This window comes from Charadrius vociferus, unplaced genomic scaffold (genome assembly GCF_000708025.1).
Source record: "Charadrius vociferus isolate BGI_N301 unplaced genomic scaffold, ASM70802v2 scaffold301, whole genome shotgun sequence".
NCBI lineage: Eukaryota > Metazoa > Chordata > Aves > Charadriiformes > Charadriidae > Charadrius > Charadrius vociferus.
In genome coordinates, this window is record NW_009646842.1 from 1,724,042 (window position 1) to 1,744,244 (window position 20,203).

At 38.6% G+C, this 20,203-nt stretch overlaps 1 protein-coding gene across 1 annotated transcript in view; it reads left to right on the top strand.

The window, feature by feature from the left end:
* Positions 1–20,203, top strand: part of MAN1A2 (mannosidase, alpha, class 1A, member 2) — a 141,631-nt gene that overhangs the window by 94,039 nt on the left and 27,389 nt on the right. Inside the window, exons 7-9 of the mRNA XM_009892633.1 lie at positions 816–939; positions 1,309–1,402; positions 3,145–3,172. Of these exons, the coding sequence (XP_009890935.1) occupies positions 816–939; positions 1,309–1,402; positions 3,145–3,172 (246 nt within the window). The remainder of the gene's footprint in view (positions 1–815; positions 940–1,308; positions 1,403–3,144; positions 3,173–20,203) is intronic.

Below are 20,203 nucleotides of genomic sequence, written 5' to 3' on the forward strand. Positions count from 1 at the left end.
TTTCCTCTTTCTAATTTATAATTTAAAAATAATTAGGAAGACATTCCAATTGATTGTAGTCTTACTGATAACGGAAATCTTTTCTGAGAGGAAGTTGAAGTAATCTGCAGGAAAACATAGTTATCTTCGAAATTAAAAGACTCGATCCTGAAAGGTGGTGAAAACTCCCAAATTAGATTAAACCAGAGGTAATTTAGGAGTTATGACTTAACAAGTTGGTATCTCTTAGAGTACAAAAGATACGAGGTATATGGCATTTCCTGTTGATTCTTTGTGAGCCTGAGGAACTCATAATATTCTGTCTATGCTAAACACGCTGTTTTGCTATGTAGATACAGATAGGGCCCAATCCCGTCCTGCTGGAGTGTCTAATACTGGCTTGAAGCACATCCCACACAAGTAAAGGGAACACAGCAGATGTTTGGCAGAACAAGGAAGTGAATGCTGCCACCTTCAGAAGTATACTCATCTCATCTGATAATTACTTTTGATTCCTGTTCTTGGGAATGTACAATGAATAAACAACAATTGAGATTGGGCCAGTGCCAAGTTGTCATATTTCTGTGACATCAAGATATTATATCTTTTAATCACAGGAGTTTTTGTTGATGAGGTTATGGCATCTTTTTTCCAAAAAGATGCAACCAGTGAACTAACCAATCAATCAAACCACGACTCCTGTAATCTTAAGCATGGGTTAATATTTTGCTGTTCCTTGTTTAATTGATATGGTGGTTATTAGTGCTGTGCACAGTAATTTTGATTTTTTTTGTTGTTGTTTTCTCCCTTTTTCATGCATACTTGTTGGAATTCAGTGGTGTGGGTCGAAACTGGGGCTGGGCTTCTGCCGGCAGCAGCATCCTCGCTGAGTTTGGTACTCTGCACATGGAATTTGTCCACCTCAGCTATTTGACAGGGGACCCTGTATACTACAACAAGGTGGGTCTCAAATTCAGTTTTTTTATCATACAACTGTCTTTTATACCATTTCATCATAAATTGCATTGAAGCGGAAGTACTTTCTATATTGCATTCTATTTGCATTCTTGGTAGCAGGTAAATTTTTTCATACTTGTGTTTCTGTTACCAAATAGGTGACTACTTCAAGTTTTCTTACTTGTTTCAGCATACATTTAAAAATCATAATTTTTAAACATGTTTATGTGAGCAGTCCTTTAAAAGCAAAAATATACTAATCTGCAGGAAGCCCTCAAGAAAGCTTAAGATTAAGAAAACTTATTACTTAAAAAAAAAAAAAAGAGTAGATGAACATTGTTAGTGGTGATCCTGATTCTTGATTTAATTTAGGTCATGCACATTCGGAAGTTACTTCAAAAAATGGATCGTCCTAATGGACTTTATCCAAATTATTTGAATCCAAGAACAGGCCGGTGGGGTCAGCGTAAGTATTCTTATTTTATTCATTCCTAATTAAAGCTCTACTTCTTGTTTTGTTGCCGAGTTGAAGATCAGAAAAGTTATTCTGTAGAACCTGAACAGCATTGCTTGAAAACATCCGATGTGGAGGGATTGCTTAGACTTGAGATCTCCTGAAATCAATTTTTTGCCTGTCGCTCTCTGCAGTCATGCAGCTCAATTTTTATGGTACTTACTGAAAGCAGCTGCCTACTAAATCTGATTCCTATCTGTACTTTTATCAGTCAACAAAATCTTCAGTAATAAAGAATGAGGCTGAAAATAGTTTCCTCATTTTGATTTTGTTCCTGGTTTTGTTCTGCAAACCATCTGGTTAGTGGATTACTGTAAGGTAACGTATAAGTAATGCGTGTTTGTGGTGGTTAAATTTGAGCTGGTATTAGGGATTGACATTTCCAAACATCATTCTTCTACTTAGTGGCATTTGAAATGGCATGGTGAACCTCCCAATTGATCCTGCTGTTATCAATGCATCTCATTGAAAAATAATAAAAATAAAGGCTTTGGAATGAAAAGAAAAAAAAATGGTTTTGTTCCTGATAATGTAAATGGGGAGATAAAACGTGACGATAGAGACACAAACATGATTCCTTTTCTTCAAGTCGTTCTTCCAAGAAAAGTTGAGGGGTTTAGTGCTTTCATAGTGGGTGTAATAAAGGCGAATTCTTTTTCTTCAAGGTTTCTGTTCCTATTTCTTTTATGAATGCAAGTTTACTTAGGAAAAACAAGCAAGATTATCTATTTCAGTCCTGTTTGTCATCATTGACAGGTTTTGGGGATTTCTATAGTTGGCTGTAAATATCCAGCAGAACATGTTCTGGCTTGCAAACTGAGAATTTGCTTCTGACTTTGAGTCTGGTATATGAGGGAAATGAATGCAGCTGTCATTGTAGTGACTGTGAAAAGAGTTATCTAATCTGATCATTAAGGCCAAAGTTCTCTCCAAAGAGTCTAATGTCTTTGAGTGAATAGTGACACCTTCTGAGACGGACACATGGATTGACGAGTAGAGACAAATTTAGGTTTAACAATAAATTCAGAAAAAAGAAAGGGAACAAATACAAATATTCACTTATTATTTATTCAAAAGACAGTTTTATATAGTTGTTCTGAAATGTTTTTTTCTACTCCTTTTTTCTATTCCTAACCAATTGTTCCTGCTACTTTTATCAAAAGTAGTCTAATGTGGCATATCGCCACGATTCTGTAGGAGCTTTTTGTTACTTGTAATAATAATGATTAGAATTAGCAGCTCTTGGGAAGAATCCTGGTCACTGAGCATACAGTGAAAATTTTAACTTTGCAGAAGTTTGATGGAGCTCAAATGTACCATTTAAATGAATTTTGAAAGATAATACATTTGGGATTAAAGTTTGGGATTACAGGCTGAGACTTAATTTCTTAGGATAAAAAGAAGTACAATTTTATAGAGCCTTTAATTTTTCTGTGCTGCTCGTTAGCCACAAACTTATTTCCTGGAATTTGGTGATTGGGTTTTTTTATTTGTTTGTTTTGAGCAAATAAGTTTCCAAGTGCAAATACAGATATTTTGGTGGTGTTTCTGAGACGTCTTCAATGCACCAAGCATTTGTAAGCATATCTTGAAAAGTTTTGTGGGGACAAGAGAGCAAGAATCCCTAACTCTGTTTTTCCTGCCACAAAACAGGATGGAATGTTGAGAAACTGTCGTTGTTGTATCCCTGATAGATCACTCTTCAGTGAATCTATTTGCAGAAATTTAGGAAGTTACAGTGAAGTTACACATGCACTGAAACTCTGGATGTATGAGCTGGAACAGCTGGGGCTTAGACAGGAATTTTGCTTCTGATTCTCCTGCAGAGATTGTATCCTGCATCACAGAAGTCAGTTAAGTAAGGGTGATGCCTTCGCACACTACATCTCAGTTCACTAGAGGACTCATGTCAGAGTCCACAATACTGTTACTGACTTGAGTCACATTGTTGGTATTGAGGACAGGCAAAGCTTTTATGTCCTCCTTGGAAGGTAATTTCAAAGAGCATCGTGTTTGGCTTGTTATATGCTTTAGCACTGGAAAGACTGAGACAATGGAAAGAGTACTAAAGCATAACTTTTCTTCCTGCAGCTTCTGGGAAAGCTGCCCTTTTTGTCTTTGCTGTGACCTTTAGTTTGATGCATCTTATCTGGTACAAAGTACTTTCTCCAGATTGTTTCTGAGAATTATTTCAGAACTCTTTATTTGCCTACATACCTGTAACTCTTGAATCTGACCTTTCTGGGCTTTTTTTTTTTTTTCTTCCTTTTAACATTTTTTTTTCCTCCTCAGACTTTTTTGGCTCAGTTCTAGTTAGGTTTTCTGTTAATCTGTACAGTGTTCCAACTAAATCATGAAAGGTAGGAAATAGGTAAAATAAATCTACATAAATCATACATAAATAATACACTGTTGAAGAAAAAAAGAGATTTAGCTGCAATATAGCATCATTCTAGTGGTGGATTTATTTTCTCTTTCTATACCTGTCATTCCAGTGGTGAGCATTTTCTAGTGCTGGGTAACTTTATTCAAAGTAATAAAAATATCAATGATGTGCACATAGCAGTCAGACTAATTAATGTTATTACTACCAGTTGATTATCCAGAGAGTATCGAACAAAATAGATAATGGGAGAATCCATTCAGGTCAAGTTTTCTCGGTAGTTATGGTTTTTTTTACCTTTTATTTTATTTTTTTTAAGAAAAAAAAATATTATTTGAATAGAATAAAAAAAATACACTTCTGTGTTGGTTTTATATTTAATTTTGTTCTAACAGGCTGAGAACTTGAATACTTAAAGGCAATCCTGTTGCAAGACAGATTTGTGGAAGAAAAGAGAAGTCTCAAACATTTTCTGTGGGTTTGGTGTGGCCTCATAGGACTGTAAGCTGGATGTATCTACTTGCAACAAGAATTTTTGTGGAAAATTCTTGATACCTTCTACTTTGATACTTGATACAGTATTTTGATACTACTTAGAGGTATTTACACAAGGAGCCTAGGCACATCCTCATTTTGTGCTTCTAATAAAAAAAAAAAATCCACAAGGATTGCATCAACTTTGACTTACAATCCGAAGTATTAAATGTGCCTTTGAAATACCCCATTTAGAAATCTTTCCTTCCTTTTTCCTTTTTGCTCCAGAGATCTGTTCAGTAATTTATGCTGCTGTATAAGTAACTTCTTAGCACATGTAAGGTCTCACAACATACTGCCTTTCTGTCTTTTGAATCTTGGATTTCGCACACTCTAAATGCGATGTTGTCTGTCAGAACCTTGTATGAACTGGATATAACTCACAAATACGAAGTTTATGTCTCAGCTGCTGGTACTGGGAAATTAGAGTAATAAAATTCAGTGCTAGGTCTTAAGGGGAAGGTGATGTGTATTTGTTTGAGTCATTAAGCCAGTTGATTTTTACCTACTCTCATATCCTCATAATTCATTCATACTCACAGGTACAAAGACACATCCAAGTTGTCAGGACTCAAAGGAAAAGGGGACACTGGCTGTCCAGTCCTCTTCACGTATCTAGGGTTCTTGAATGACGATGATGAGCTAGTTTTTGGGTAGATCTCTTGAATGACGATGATGAGCTAGTTTTTGGGTAGATCTCTTAGCCTCATCCCAGATCAGCAATTGTTACAGGGTTTTTCTATCCCTCAGAATATTTCTGTCTTTAGCCTCCATAGATCTTGGGCCATGTTGCTGTGTCTTGTCTATTTTTCCTCATTTAAATATATGTTTAAAATACATGCCCATCGTCTGTTTTCTTCTTGGGTTGGAGGAAGGAGAATGGTGTATGTGATATGCTGCAACCTTCTTCTGATGTTAGGATGCACGGTCTTCTGCTGATGAGTCATTTCTGCTGTGGTTTGATTTGTCAGAGTGGAGGCCTGTAGGTCTTGATATCAACAGCATGTTCTGCAATTTCACTGCTGGGGAATGATGTTCTGGGGACAGTGCCCTGTGACATACGGACCGTCCTTTTGTTGTTGTGCTGATTCTGCTGGTGCTTACCAAGAATGTTTTCATTCAAACAAGACAATATTTCAGTTAAAAAATATCTGAAAAGCTATGATCAGGAAAGTAACTTACCAGGCAATTAGTAACTATGGTTTCGTCAAGGATGTGACCATTACTTGCAGGTTCTTCACAAGTTTGAGAGATGAGTAGTCACATAGTGTCACGTAAATCTAATCTATAGCCAAGTCTTTGTATTGTTTACACTTCCATGGATATAAATTTCCATGTGTTTGACATGGCACTTGAAGAAGGGTTTTGGTGGCAGATTATCTTTTCTTGTTCTTCCTGCCTGGTGAAGCAGCAGCAACTAGGGTCAGGAGCCACAGCAGGCAGGGCTGCACAGGGACTACCGTTCCATCTCATCTTTTTTTTTTCTTTTTTTTTTTTTTCCATTTGAATACCATAAAACCCTAAAGTCCTAAAAACTGCCAGGTGAATGGCTTACTGGTCACTGCTAAATCTCCATGCTTTCCAGTGGAAATGCTTCATAATGCAGCTGTACATGACTGGGCCCTTACTGCTGTGTAGCAGGAATTGAGTGCATTATACCCAGGAGGAGGAAAATTATGTCATCTGTAGGCTAAATATTTGTGTTTAAGCTTGTAATGTGCAGGTATTACTACAGCACGAGTGGTATGACAGACAGCTTTTTAATGGGTTCAGCTCAGGATTTGGCAGCTCACTGGGGCTTTTGCTAGAAGGCAGAGCTGCAATGCCTACAAGAACGTTGACAGATTCAATTTTTACTTAAGGACTAAGGTGATGGTCCAGTAGGAACAAGTGATTTACAATACTTCTGCCCTGGGGATTCAGTTTCTGTAAGACTGAAGTGAAAATAGCTGACAAGAAGCATATTCTAACCTCTCACATGAACCTCTAGTTGACTTTGTTAGCTTTTCCTTTCTCTTGGTGAGTAGTTGGTTTGGTGTAAGCGTTAGAACTTTCAATTTAGATTATTTTAAAAAAACAGTGACAGTGCTTTCTAGAGAAGCCTGCTAAGAGATGTAACGACTAAAATTTGATTAAGAGCAAGAGATTTCAGAATTATGGAAATTAATTTGTAATGAAAAAACCCATATTTTTTAAAAAATGAAAATATGGTGAGAAAACTTAATTCTAATTCACATTTGCAAACAGGTTAGGTGAGAATACCAACTAGAAAGCAGTAACAACAAAAAAAAAGCCAATCTGCATGTTATTGCCAAGTCAGGACATGCTGCTCATGTTTGCATATTTCTGTAAATTGCGCATTCTTCCTTTCTACTTTTTAATATTGAGAACAAATCATTGCATTTCATCTGGTTCCAACATCTCTTGCAAGTAATAATGTTACTGAAGAGGAACTCAAATCGCTCTGGCTTTACATCTTACTTCCTGCAATTGGGCTACCTGTGGAGTTACCTGCGTTGGTTACGAAGAAAGTTGTGTCGGTTTAGCTAAAATTGCATTTTAGTCTGTATCTGCCTTCTATATGCAAGAAAATAAGCAGAGATGTCTATTCTATGTGTTTATTACACCTTAGTGATATGTGAGCACATTAACAAGTTACTGTGAAGTAAGCTAGGATGTGAATTTACGGTGCATGGACTGCGCATTACTATTGGGAATGTAATAGCAGATACTGAAATTACCATCACTTAACGCTGATGTGATGACCATTCAGACTGCAGTCAATTCTACAGTGCTTGGTTTGTGACTCCTTACCGAAAACAAGCCCCTTTAGTCAGACTTGCAAGTGAACTAAGTTAAAAACCCGATGAGGGAGACTGTCAGCAACTTTACAAGGACTCGCCAACAATGTGACATACGTGCACATATGTGTATTTAATGCACTAAATTTAAATGCTGGCTTTCATGTACAAAAAGCGATGACTAGCCTGTGTACAAAGTGATGATTATCCTCTAAAGACCAATAAGAGAATTCACACAGGTATTTAGCCTGCCTTGTCACACACACTGCCTTAGCACCTTAAGGTGGTGTTCTCGCTGTCTTGCAGTTCCCCGCATCTGTTACTACAGAGTAAGTAGAGGTGCAACCAAGGTGGCTGAATGGGAGAAATTGATATCTTCTGTTTCCCAGTTGTTTGTGCTGTAGACCAGCCTTTAAATAAACGAAAGCAAATTTCTTTGTGCATGTGCATATTTCAAGTTTCTTCAGGTGGTCTTCCATGGTTAACACTAAATGCTTAAATTAAACCAAACTAAGCACTTTTAATTTTCAAATACTATTTAGAGAAGGCTTCTGTGGATTTAATTTGATTGGATTAGATTTACACTTCCGTTAAAATGGTGCAATTTTGACATGTAGGAAAAGCAATAAAAACAATTTTAAATTACTGTCATTAAATCAGTGCAAATATTGGGTGAATATTCCTAAATTTTTATGCCTGACTGTACAGCTGGTTTTAGTCCAATGCTCTTGGGCTGAGCTAGGTAATTAACTGAACTGCTTCATTTAAACTCTTGCAGGTAATAGACAAACCATGAGTAATACACCCTATCTGTTTTCATTTTTGATATGACATTTTAGCAAATACATAGCACCATCTGTCTATATTTATTTGTCAGTATTTAAAGGAAAATTGAAAATTAATTTGATCTAACTGTTTGCAATGCACTTTGTTAAAGTCCGCTGCATCCAGCGGATTCTGAGACCTGGGAATTCCTCCTTCCCAGCTATTGAAGCCCAGCCAGGTACAGGTGTCTCCATCCCAGTCCAATGGATGTGGCTGCTGCTGTTCCCATTTGCAGGTTTGGCCAGTAGTGAGGCTGAGGACATGTCCTAGAGAGGTGCATGCATACACTAAAACGACATTAATGCGGCTGCCCACACAGACTGCCACCGACAGCTTTTGCTGGCACAACTCACATAAAACATACGTACAGGTAGCCAGGTCTTGCTGCTCCTCCTGATATTCACTGTCAAATAGATGGATGCACTCACACACTCTTCACAAGCACCCTCACGCTCACGGCTCCTTCAAATGTTAGCAAACACTCCCAGTCTGCCTAATACCCGTGCTTGAACCCTGGACCATGCAGCCGTCGACTCAGAGCTTGGGTCTTTTCAGATGCAGGTCTCCCCCTACCCACCAGCTCATCCAGCTTGAAGTTTGGTATTGAATTCTGTGTACACACATGCACTCTGCATTAAATTCACCGGGAAAAACAAACACACGCAGGTCTTCCCAGTTGGCAGACGTACCCATTATTTTCCTCCAGCTGCTGGCACCCAGACCTACAGGCCCCTGTGACCTGTAGCCTCCCTCTCCAGCTGCTGGCACTCCGACCTTGCAACGCACATCCCAGTCCCTCCAGTTACTGGCACCCAGAGCTCTCCTGCATGCCAGTCTCCCCAGGTGCTGGCATCTAGACCTGCAGGCTCTGCTGCAGCTGCTGGTGTTTACACCTTGTTTACACACATAGGATAGCAACACGGGATTACAGGCAAAAAATACTGGATTTAATAAGAAGATAAGGCAGACTGTGCTGTTAGGGTGTGGGGCTCAGACAAGCGTGTTGATCAACAGCCTGTTTACATGCAGCCAGGCCCTTTTAACCCGCCTCTCCATTTTACCCTTGCTCGTTCCTCCCCAATCCACCCTGATCCTTCCCTTTCCCTCCCTTTGGCCCTTCCCTTAAATAACCTGAAGTGAGTTTGATCTAAAGCCACAGGCGCTTTCTGCTGTTCCTTAAATGATTTGCACAGTCCTGCAAGTCCCCTCAAATACCTCACAATGCTCACGACAACCATGTTTCCCCCTTCTTATCAGTGACAAAGTTCAGGTTGGCTCTCTCAGGCTATGCCCGAGTAGTTCCTTTAATGGCGAATCAGTAGCTGAAGAGTTCTGGTCCGTGTTACTGTCTGTTACCACCTGCTTGTTAATGCCTGTGTGTTTAATTTACCAATTTCCTTGTCATTTGTTACTTCTTTTATACTGAATAGTCCTTAACCAGATAACTTGATGAAGAAGGTGCTCTCACATTCTGCATATCCCCATGCGTCAGAGTCCTAATACTGAGAATAATGCCACCTGAAGGATACTGTCCTGGCAGTGTGAGCTCTATCTAATATATAGGAAGAGTGGCTCTCTTGAATGTAAACTTTGAAAGATGCTGAAGAGATTGATAATTCACTATTTGGATTTCTATTACTGGGGTTTTCAGTGTTCAAAATAAGCAAGAAACCCTTTCTCTCAGTCTTTACATCTACCTCTAGGAGATTAAAACCCTTGCAGACTGCAAGGTAAAGTGAATAATACTGAAGAGTGGAGTGGTCTTTCAAAAGATTAAAGAAATATTGCAGATAAAGTATTTCAGGTAAAAATATAAATGTAGCATAAATTAACATGTTGATAGTCTGGTTATGGGTAGTGAGAAAGATGCTAGTGTTGGAAAATTCCTCTTTGCCAGCTGAAGCTGCTAGTATTCTCCTTTAACTATGAAGGTACTTTGCATTCCCCCCCTTACATCATTTGTTTATTCGCCAGATGCCTTGATTAGCAGAAGTAATCTCTTAAACGATACCTGTTAATACCCCTACATGCTCTAAACAACACTAAAAACCAGCAACGCCAAGTGTCATGAAAAATCAAATTGTGAAATGTAATGTCAAGTTCTAGCAAAACATCCATAACCTAAAAGAAAGTAAAGGGAATTGAGTCAAGTAAGCTTGTATTTTCCAAAAAGTATTTTACAAAACTTCTCAGATAATGACCTTCAATTTGGACTTGTGAATAATAGTTTCTAATGCTTTAATTCTTGAGTGATTTTTTTTTTTCCCCCTTTTGGCATAAGGAAAAGATTTTCTCTCTCTTAAATAGAAATGATGCAGGATTAAAATAATTAATTTTATCTATTATAGAAGTACTTGTAGAAGCCGTTCCCAGCCTGACTTCATCTTTGCACATTTATTTGATTTAGCAAGTAAATTTCTTTTTTGATTTGTGGTTGGAACGTCAGTTATAGAACTGGAGATATGTGATCTATGTGATGGTTAGCTTGGAGATTAATGCAGGCATTTATTGTGGTTGAGTTTTTTATTTCAAATCTGCTTTCAGTTGAGTACATTATGAACAAATAAAAATACAACATGATTTCTAGACTTCAGCAGTAGGCATGCGTGTATCAGTTGCAGATGAGGAGGTGGGGGTGGTTCTCTGCTGTTTAATTTTCTTTGCTATCTTGGCAGATGCCCTTAATTTTTCTCTCCAAAATATTCTGTCTTGTTCTGTATTTAGGAGCATGCATGTGTTTTGAATATAAAATAATCTATGTAATCTCTGATGGGGAATTCCCCTTGCCCCTTTGCTTTATAACCATGTACAAATGTAATTATCTTTGTTCCAAGAAAAGGCTGCATTCAAATTTGGTTATTCATTAGAAACGAAGAGCAAGTTAATCTGTTAAAACTTTGTTTTCATGAAATATAGCAGAGTTGTGTGTTACAGGGAATATACTTTTATAAGTCTACAAGGTTAAGATGTTTTGCTGGTCTGTTGAGCAAGATGCTGAAAAAGCTAGGCAAATAAAAGCTTTGTTTAGCATGTCAAAGATTCTAGTGTTATTGGAAGGTTAAACATGTATATGAATTATGCATTTGAAAAGGGGTGTCTATAAATAATTCCTAAAGATAGGATTTGGATATGGTGTAACTGGGTTTTGAAAGTGCTTGCATGCATTACTGTGGAAAGAGATGAAAATTTTATTTTGCTGTACCACCGAACTGTACTTTTAGAACATGATCTTGGTGGGGAGTGCATCAATATCTAGAATTTGAAATCTGTCCCGTGACAGCGTTATAATTTATTTTTCTGACTGTAAATTCAGTAAATTAATCTGTATTAACAGTCTGACATGTCTTAGGGTACCTCCTGATACTCTTGAGAGTTTAAATTGTTGGCTTTGAAAACAGCTAACTTAAAATGATTGGGAACTAAAGAGGTATCCTTTGATACATGCTTGGTGAGTTTTTCAAGTTTGAGCTCCATGGAATCTAGTTATTTCTTTAATAATTGATTTTTGTACTGGGGTCTCTATATACTTAAACTGTATTTTTGAACTGCTCTTGATTTACTCATTTCCTATCAAAGGGGAGCCTATCAAAGTCCAATTACAAACTTGTTACAGCCTTATTACAGTTACTTGTTTTTATTTTATTCCTTCTATATCACTTATTTGTTGGAGGCTATGCACCAAACTGCTTATATCAATGCTCTTTAGACCGCTAGTAGATTTCAGGTGCCATATAGTAGTTAATTTCTTTTCATTCTGTCTTTGGTATGTGAGACTTCATATTCTGAGTTATGTGTGGAGATGTACCTTCTGGTCACCATGTGAGAAACATTTCCAGTTTGGTGACACTGAGAGGAGAGGGTCTATAGTTTTGTTCGGTGGACGTTGAATGTATTTTCCTGATGGGTTCATTTAATTGTGCAGTTCCCCTGGGAGCTAGACTGTCCTGTAGCAACAAGGTAAAATACCATCTCCTTTTGGACATCTGTGTGAAGACAGAGCTGATCTTTGATTGCAGATCACTCTGTAGCACTTTTTGGCCTGTATGGTCAAAAATGAGAGAGGGATAGTGATGAATGCAGCCCAAATTTAGGGTGTGGTAACTTGGCCTCAGTCACAGAGCATAGACGGAGTAAGTCTTCGAATAAGCACAATTTCCTAGCGCCTACAGAGTCACCAAAACTTCAGTTAGCTGTGTGCGCAATTTCAGGCATATGTCATAAGAAGAAAAATAAGAGATGTATAGATACAAGTCTAGGAGAAAGAAAGACGCAGAGCAGCCTGGATTTATATTGTGTGTGGTATAATCCATAAGTGCATCAAAAAAAGGGAGTGTCTTTCATTGCTGCTTTGAATCTCTTTTGACTGTCAGCATTCATATGTTATATATATATACATACACACGTACATATATATGTATGTAAACTGCTATGGTCTTGATACAACTTGAAGGGAGAGGGCGAAGTTGTTGACAGTGGTTTTGCCAGCTAATTTTGCATAGATAGATGTTGGGCTAGATTTTATCTAATAAAGGCTTTCTCTCTCCCATTTTCCTGTTTTTAATCTGTAAGAAGAGAGTTGAGATCTTATAGGAAGACTAAGGTGAATAAACTAAAGGTGGTCATGACATTGAGAGCTTGTCAGTCCCCCTATATAGAAACTATTACTCAAAAGGGACTCTGGGTTGTGGGCACATACCTACAGCAGCGCTGGTTGTAACAGAAGGTGTTACCACCCCTTGACTGCTTTTTCACAGCCACCTGTCAGTTTAAAAAAGTCATCAGAGGTAAACGTGTACCTGACTTCCCATCAATCCACTGCAAATTCCAGCAGCTTACTTAAAGCTACCAATGCGGGTGGGATCTACGCTGACTTCAAACTTGGCAGAGGCAGGTGCGCTTCTTTCGTGTGACTGTTGGAGAGTGTAATAATCTGGAAAATACAACTTCAGGTGATAAAGCGCAACTTCACGTTTCAGTAAAAGCACCAATGTAATGGTCTAATGCGTTTCTAATTTTTGCATGTGGACTTGATGTATTTCGTTGATCGGTCTTTAATTCTTGAACATGTCTTCTGAAGGATAACATAAATCTTTCCAGAATTATAAATAATAGCTGGAATGTTTTGAAGTTTCAGGGAAGTTTGAATACAAAAAGGAAAATATTTATTCCAGCTGTGAATTCCTGAGCGTGAAAAGAGAGCCTATTGTAAGATACCAAATTAGGATACTCCTTTGATATTACAGAATCATAAACAACATTCAATTTGAAGATGCCTTTTTGTTCTAACAACATGAGTTACCTGAATACATGTATTAATTGAGCTACTTGTATTTGCTGGTCTGTTTCAAATTATTTCTGTTGTCCTTGCACACACTTGAATTGTGCAGGTTTGAGAATTTTAATCTTTAGTTTGATAATCAGTACAGTTCTAGGAAGTCATTTTGCTTAATTTTATTATACAAGAAAGTGGTAGCACTTAGAGTTAAGATTGCTCAACGCTTTTCATTAAGTGATTGTGTTCTCAGTTTCTTGTAGCTGCCAAACTTCAACTCTTCCAACTGGAATTTTCTGTCTGCCTCAAGCTGTTTTGTTGGGTTTTTTTAAACAGCTTTGACAAAAACGCTTCAGCCATTTCTAAATGAAGTTAGAGGTGGAATGTGATTCTACCCAGATTAAAGTTTGTTTTTTCTAAGTGTAGAGTTAAGAAACCCAAGAACCATCATGTTTTGGATATGAACTACCGTGGGAATTATTTGTTTCAGGACTGCTTGAGGAGAAAACCATCCACATTTTTTCAAGCCGTTGAAAAATATTCACGTCTACTTTCTCCATATGGAGTATTTAGCTGCTACATTCTCTAGAGTTGTGTGTGCTGAGCAGGCTGATCACGCATCCCCAGGTTGGGAGGAGCTGAGCTAGGTTTTTCTTGTTGCTTGAATCTGTTGTGACACTAGACCATAGAACAGGAAGCAATGTCTGTTCAGCTATCTCCTAACTTATAAATGCTTGGCTTTGCAACCTTAACTGTTCTTTGAATGTAGTTCTGTTGTGTGACAACCTGCGCGTTTTCAGAAAAATTCTCATGCTGGTAACGTGTTCCTTAGTGATAAATGATTCATAGCTGACTAAAAATTGCACCTCCACCTCCTTTTATCAGGGCTGCCTCTGCTGCAGTTAATTTACAAGTGTTTGCACTTTTAAGCTATCCACTATGGCTTATGACATCCTTAGGTTGAATTTCCACTGTGAATTGCAGCAGCTGCAATTTCCAGGGCCTCAGCTTTCTGGATTAAAGGATTAGAAAGGGAGCTTGCACCTATTTAGAGCAGCTGAGGGGCACTAAGCCCAACTACATGAGGTAAAGATTGAACTGAAATTTAATCAGAGCCACTCTGAAGACAAACAGAAAAGCAATTCTTTAGAAGTTTCCTACATGGGCTTCTGCAGTGTAAGGCCAGTTGGTAACCAGAACAACTAATGGTGATGGGGTGTGTGGATTTCTTAATGAAATTTAATATTAGCTTAATCACTTCACTACTGCCTCCCAGTCACTTCTCTTTTCCACTCTTGAACTCCTTTCCTGACAAGTTACAGTAGCACTTTCTCAAAGATACAATGTTTGTGGTCCTTAAGGGAAATCAGCCTCCCCTTTTACTATATTGTTCTTTTGTTGTAGAGTAGTTCTGTACTAGTCTTCTTTTGGTTTAAATGAATCAGTGGTTTGTTCATCTTGCTGTTTCCAGTCTATTGGGTATAGCACCGTAGGCAGGTTTAAGTTCGTTTTCTTTTACTTTAGAGTCATAACTAGCAATTCCAGTTCTAAGACTTGTGTTTCTTTTACATATTGCCAGATTTCCAATTCTTTGCTTGGTTCTCTAGCTGTCTGTACTTTAAAATATTAAATCAGTGTTAGAGTTGCAAATTCATGAATTCAAAATACTATCGGTATAGTTGATCCTCATCTCTTGCTTGTGCTTATGTACTGCCAAAATGCTCTCTCACCATACAGCTTTTCAACACGGCAGCCTGTGCGTGCTAAACGTACTTCTGCTCAGCATTTTATTTCATCTTTTTAATTCCGTGTGCAGTAAGTGACGGGTAAGCTTTATGGATGCAAAAGAAGGCTGGGAGGACGTGTCCTGGGGTCAGGAAGGGGCAGTGGCTCACTACCCATCTGCTCACCCTCAGGTGTTGTTACTGCTGCATCGGTTCTGGCGTAATCTGCTGCTTTTAAAACAATGCCTGGCTTCTTTCTTTATTCCTGCTCACTGCCAAGAGATGACAATTGAACAATTAAGGCACAAAGCAGAGAGGGTTTAGCAAATCATGAACTGTTTTTAATTTGCCTCATTAAGCTGCTGTTAACTACTTAAAGCCATCTGCTTAAAAATAATTTGCGCATCTTAAGTTTGCTCTAGAGAGCAGGTAGACCTTCATTAGAGCAGGTTCTGTTATTAATGTTATCTTTAGGGGGCTTTCAGTTGTTGTGGAAAATATGTTATTGTTCACTGAACCAAACTGTCCCTGTAAACAAAAGGAGGTGGCACATGTTTGTAACTTGCAGTCTGCTGCCATAACCGTATTCTTGGGAACCACTGCCATTCATTTAGAAACTGTCTTGCTGTGGAGAAAGTTATTTACAGCCATGAGGTAGATCTGGGCACGAGAAAGGAGAATGAGCTATGTGAATGCCTAGTATCTGTATTATCTACTACTATCCCCCCAGAAATTAGTCGTGGAGAGGAAGAACAGTCAGATCCGTCACAGTGCCTCAGCTGTAATTGAGATGGGGGAACCCCACTGCCTACGCCCTGAGCTGAGAAAAAACAAGTTTATTTGTCTCGCCCCAGATTTGTAAAGAAACAAACCAGAGAGCCACAGACTCTCCCTCCTATCTCAAGCTGAGATTCATTGTCGTTTCAGTTAGAGATAGCATGTATGCTCCTTTCTGACCTCATATGTGTTCCTGCGGTTTGCTGTGAAATAATTGCTCTCATTCTCGTCAGAGGAGGCTGTTTCAGCAGTAAGCTAATGGATCGCTGATACAAATACATTCATTTCGAGTGAAACTAGCTTTAGAAATTTTAGGTAATGAGGGTGTGAGAATTAAAAAGAAGGTCCTCCACTCAGTCTGTGGGAAAGCAGTGGATGGGACTTTTGTAATATTAGCGGAGACATAATATTTGACTAAATATAGATCTCCTTTTATCAGTAAATTAAAACCTCATTAAAATATTGCTATGAAATGGATTGGTTGTTTTTTTTTTTTTTAATTGCATGCTGTTTATTAAGAAGAAAAATGCCAATATTTACCAGGATGTAAATCTCTTGAAGTATCTGAGCAAAAATGTTGCTATAAACTGTAAATATCTTTTAAATATCTTTGTCTTTCTATTAAGATTTTGTCTCTTTCTGTGAAGGAGGAAGCCTACAAACAGACTGACTGCACAGGTTTGCACACAATATGCAACTGTGTGACAAACCAGAAAAAATACAGTGCTTGTTGTAATTGCTTTTGGTTTTAATAATTGAAGGTACTATTTGCAACTGCAGCTACTGTGTCTATTAATTTAAAATAAGACTTCCAAGAAATCCTTGACTGTAATCCTTTCATGTTTGCCCAGTCATCTGGGCCTACATTTGAAAAAATGGGGAATAAAAAAATATCTTATTTTGTCTCGATTGGAAGAAATGAATGTTCTAAAAATGTATACATGTCAATGAACAGAATATGTGGCTTCTGCCATATTTGATATGCCCTCATACTTCTGTTCTCTTTGCTATATTTGTCTTTATCTGGAAAGAATTTTACTTCAGGATTTCACTGTGAAATACCTCTACGCAGTAAAAACCTTTAAATGACATAGAGTGAATTAAAAAGTTCCTGTAGATCAAATATGTGAAAAATTAAACCAATTTTTAAATTTGCAAAACACTTACAAACATTTTAAACACAGTACTTAAATTCACAGCTGTCTACAGAAGGGTACCCAGTGCCAAGACACTATTGTAAACTCGGTTATTCAAATCGTGAGTTGTTCTTTTTAGTACGCTCAATTGACATGCAAGGTTAGGGCTGATTGAAAAATATTTTATGTGCAAAACATTTTTATGAGCAAAACATTTTGAGTTGAGCTGAATTAAATCTCTGAATCCATCTGAGCTGTAGCTCAAATAGCAGGAGAGAGTGATAACCGCCATGGATCTTCTGATGATAAGTTTGTGTCGGAAGCTTTGTTTATCGGAGAGAATGGTGTACGATGACCCAAATCTACAGTTTACACCAGCTTAGGAGTCTTGAAAAATATTTCTTTTGCATTTCCACTCTGGGTGAGAGCAAGTTGTCAAAGTCCTGCAATCATCACAAGAAGTGTTTTAATTTTCAATCATTTCTAGTTATAATCCATACACAAAATGCAGCAAATTCTGCTTTAGCAACACCTTCTGTCGCTAGAAGACCTGAAGAAGATCTTGCCCGGGGTGCAGCTAATGCAGCTGTAGAAGCTGGAAAACTTGCTGTGCTTAAACCTCAGCTCAGCTGCTGTGGTGGCCTTCTTTTCACACCCACCCTTTTTTGGGTATTTTTTGCAGATGGGGAGGGGTCAGGAAAATAAAGACAGCTGTATCTCAGTGCAGTCAGCTCCTTTGAAGTACCGCTTCCCTCCTGTGCGTAACATCTCTGTCCATCATGTCTTATCATATGTGACCAGCAAAAATATTTCATTTCTCCCTTTCCTGCTGCTGAAAAGAAGGAACAGAATCAGTTTGCCCTTTCTGACAGGTCTACCCTCTGGTCCATCTGTGAAGGGCATCGGCTGGGGAGTGGTGGAGCCTAGTGTTTAATGAGAGAGGAGCCTTGAAAACTCCTAGTAGTTCAGAGTTGGAATGAGGTATGTGAAAGGGGAATAAAGAAAATACTGCTGCTAAGAGCTGTGAGGCCCTCAGAAGCCCTGAGCTGTACCATGTTTACTTCTCAGTCGCTGAGTGGGAGGAGGATCTGTATCTTGCGCAGCTCTGTTCTCTGAACGTATGAAGAAGGTACAAAAAAGGCTGTCTAGGGGATGGTGCTGTGCTGTGTGACCCGACGGTTCCTGCATTCCCTGCACTTCCACCTAAGACAAGAAGCAATGTGGAGAAGATTGCTGCTGACAGGAGAGAATGACAGTTCTCCAATGAGTGCCTGAAGAAGTAGATGTGAAATGGGGTGTGTTTCTGATAATTGACTTTGGAACCTCACCTGGAAGGTGGATTCCTCTGTTTAGGAAATAAACCTTTCCCCACTCATCTTCCTGCTCCTTCCTGCCCTGAGCCTAGCTGGAGCTGGTATGAGACGAACGCTGCTGAGGGATCCTCAGCAACCCTGTCCTGTTTGGGGACTGAGTGCACCTGTGAAAGAAATCTGGCAGAGGAGCAGTGCTGACTCAGGTGACAGCTCAGCAGGGGAGGAGGCAGCGGCTTAACAGAAGTAGTTTTAAACTGTATTGTTTGTGAAGACAGTCCTTGAGTAATACTCACATGAATCATAATTTTGGAGTCTTGGGATGGTTTGTTTATTTTTTTCTGGAAAAAACAGACCCTTAGTGCTTGTGTCTACTTGAGAATGTAATTCTGCATTGAAGGAGTAATATCTAGCATTTGTGGAAGAAAGTGACTCGTGACCTGAATGCCCTCTTACAACTCAGAGCTAGAAAACGTAGGAAAACTCGTTTGTAGTTAAATCACTGAGTTAGATGGGTGTGAAAAGGCTGTCTAGGAGATACTGAGAGAAGGGCATGAAGTTATTTCCTCCAAATTCACAACCTGAAACCAAATGGGAAAGCTACAGGCTTTCCACTTGCTCCTTCCTTTGTTTAGAAATCCATTGGTAAGTAGCAGAGGAGTCAAGAGACAGCTAAAGGAGTTAGGATAGAAGCGTCTACCAGCTCTAACCTCCTATTCGCATCTTCAGAGACAAGCAGACATGCTGGGGCAGGGCAGCACTTGGAGGAAAAAGGAATAGAGAAGAGCTCCAACCTCTCTCTTGCACCTTTATCCCAGAAAGACTGTGAATAATACCACTTTTTGGAGGTACTTCGTAAAAGGAAGTATCATATCTTCTCTTTATTTCACCTGGTAAAAGGGAACTTGCATGACTATAACAGCTGTGCTTCGGGCAGTGAATTTCTGGCATTGTGACAAAGTTGGTCTTAAACATTTCCTTCACCTAGCTTCGGCAGACTAAGATTGTTTTTGTGCCAACGTTTTGGGGGCTGTAACATTGGGAAAGAAAAGGTTATGTGCTGCAGTGGTTGGGGTCACTTATTAAAATAAATCTCATGACTGTACTGTTTTTTGAATGAAGGGTGTACTGAGGGAGTGCTTACTGTGGTTGGAATAGGAGCTCCAAGACTGAGTCAGATCAGTAGGCTTTTTGTGGGCATGTATGATAGTTCACCCGAAAACAAATGTAGGTAGTTCTCATGTGGTCTGTCAGCACAGAATAGCAACGACGATACTTATGAAAGACAACCTCTGCAAGGAAAAAAGGTGAGAAAAAAGAAATCTGTGTGTTAGGAGGTCCAGTTTATGTGGTGGATTCTAATAGCAAAGCAGCCTTACCCTGTAGCGCGTGGCGTAGCTGTGCATGGCTGCTCAGGCAGGGAGGAACAGAGCGGGGCTTGTGTTGTAACATGGCAAAGGCAATTTGCCTCCCTTTTGACTGAAAGAATTGAAGCGAGAACATTTACTTTGCGAAATTCATTAGTCTGTTAAGTAACTACCCTGTTGGAAATTAAAATCTCCTGAAAAGATTGGCTTCTCTGTAGTTCATGGCAGTTTAGAGCCAGACACATGACCTGGTTGCATCCTGGATACTGAGATCTTATTTTTTTTTTTATACATACTTTTTTTATAGATAGTAAAAAAAAAAAAAATTAAAAAAATCCCAAACCCTAGCAGCAAAACAGTTAGGTTCTGTGGAATGAAGTAAAACCAAATTAAATTACATTTTGATATAAGGGATAGTCTGTGCAGAATGACAAATAGTGAATACCTACAGCAGGTTCCACACCTATGAAGTTAATTTTGGAGAAGATAGGGGATACAGTGCGGCTTTGTCCTGCTAAAGAGGCTTAAAATATTGATAATTCTACAACAGTAGACCTTAAAAACATCAGAAGTTTATATTTTGAATAAATTTAAGGTGCTATTATGTAACAACCTCAACTTTTT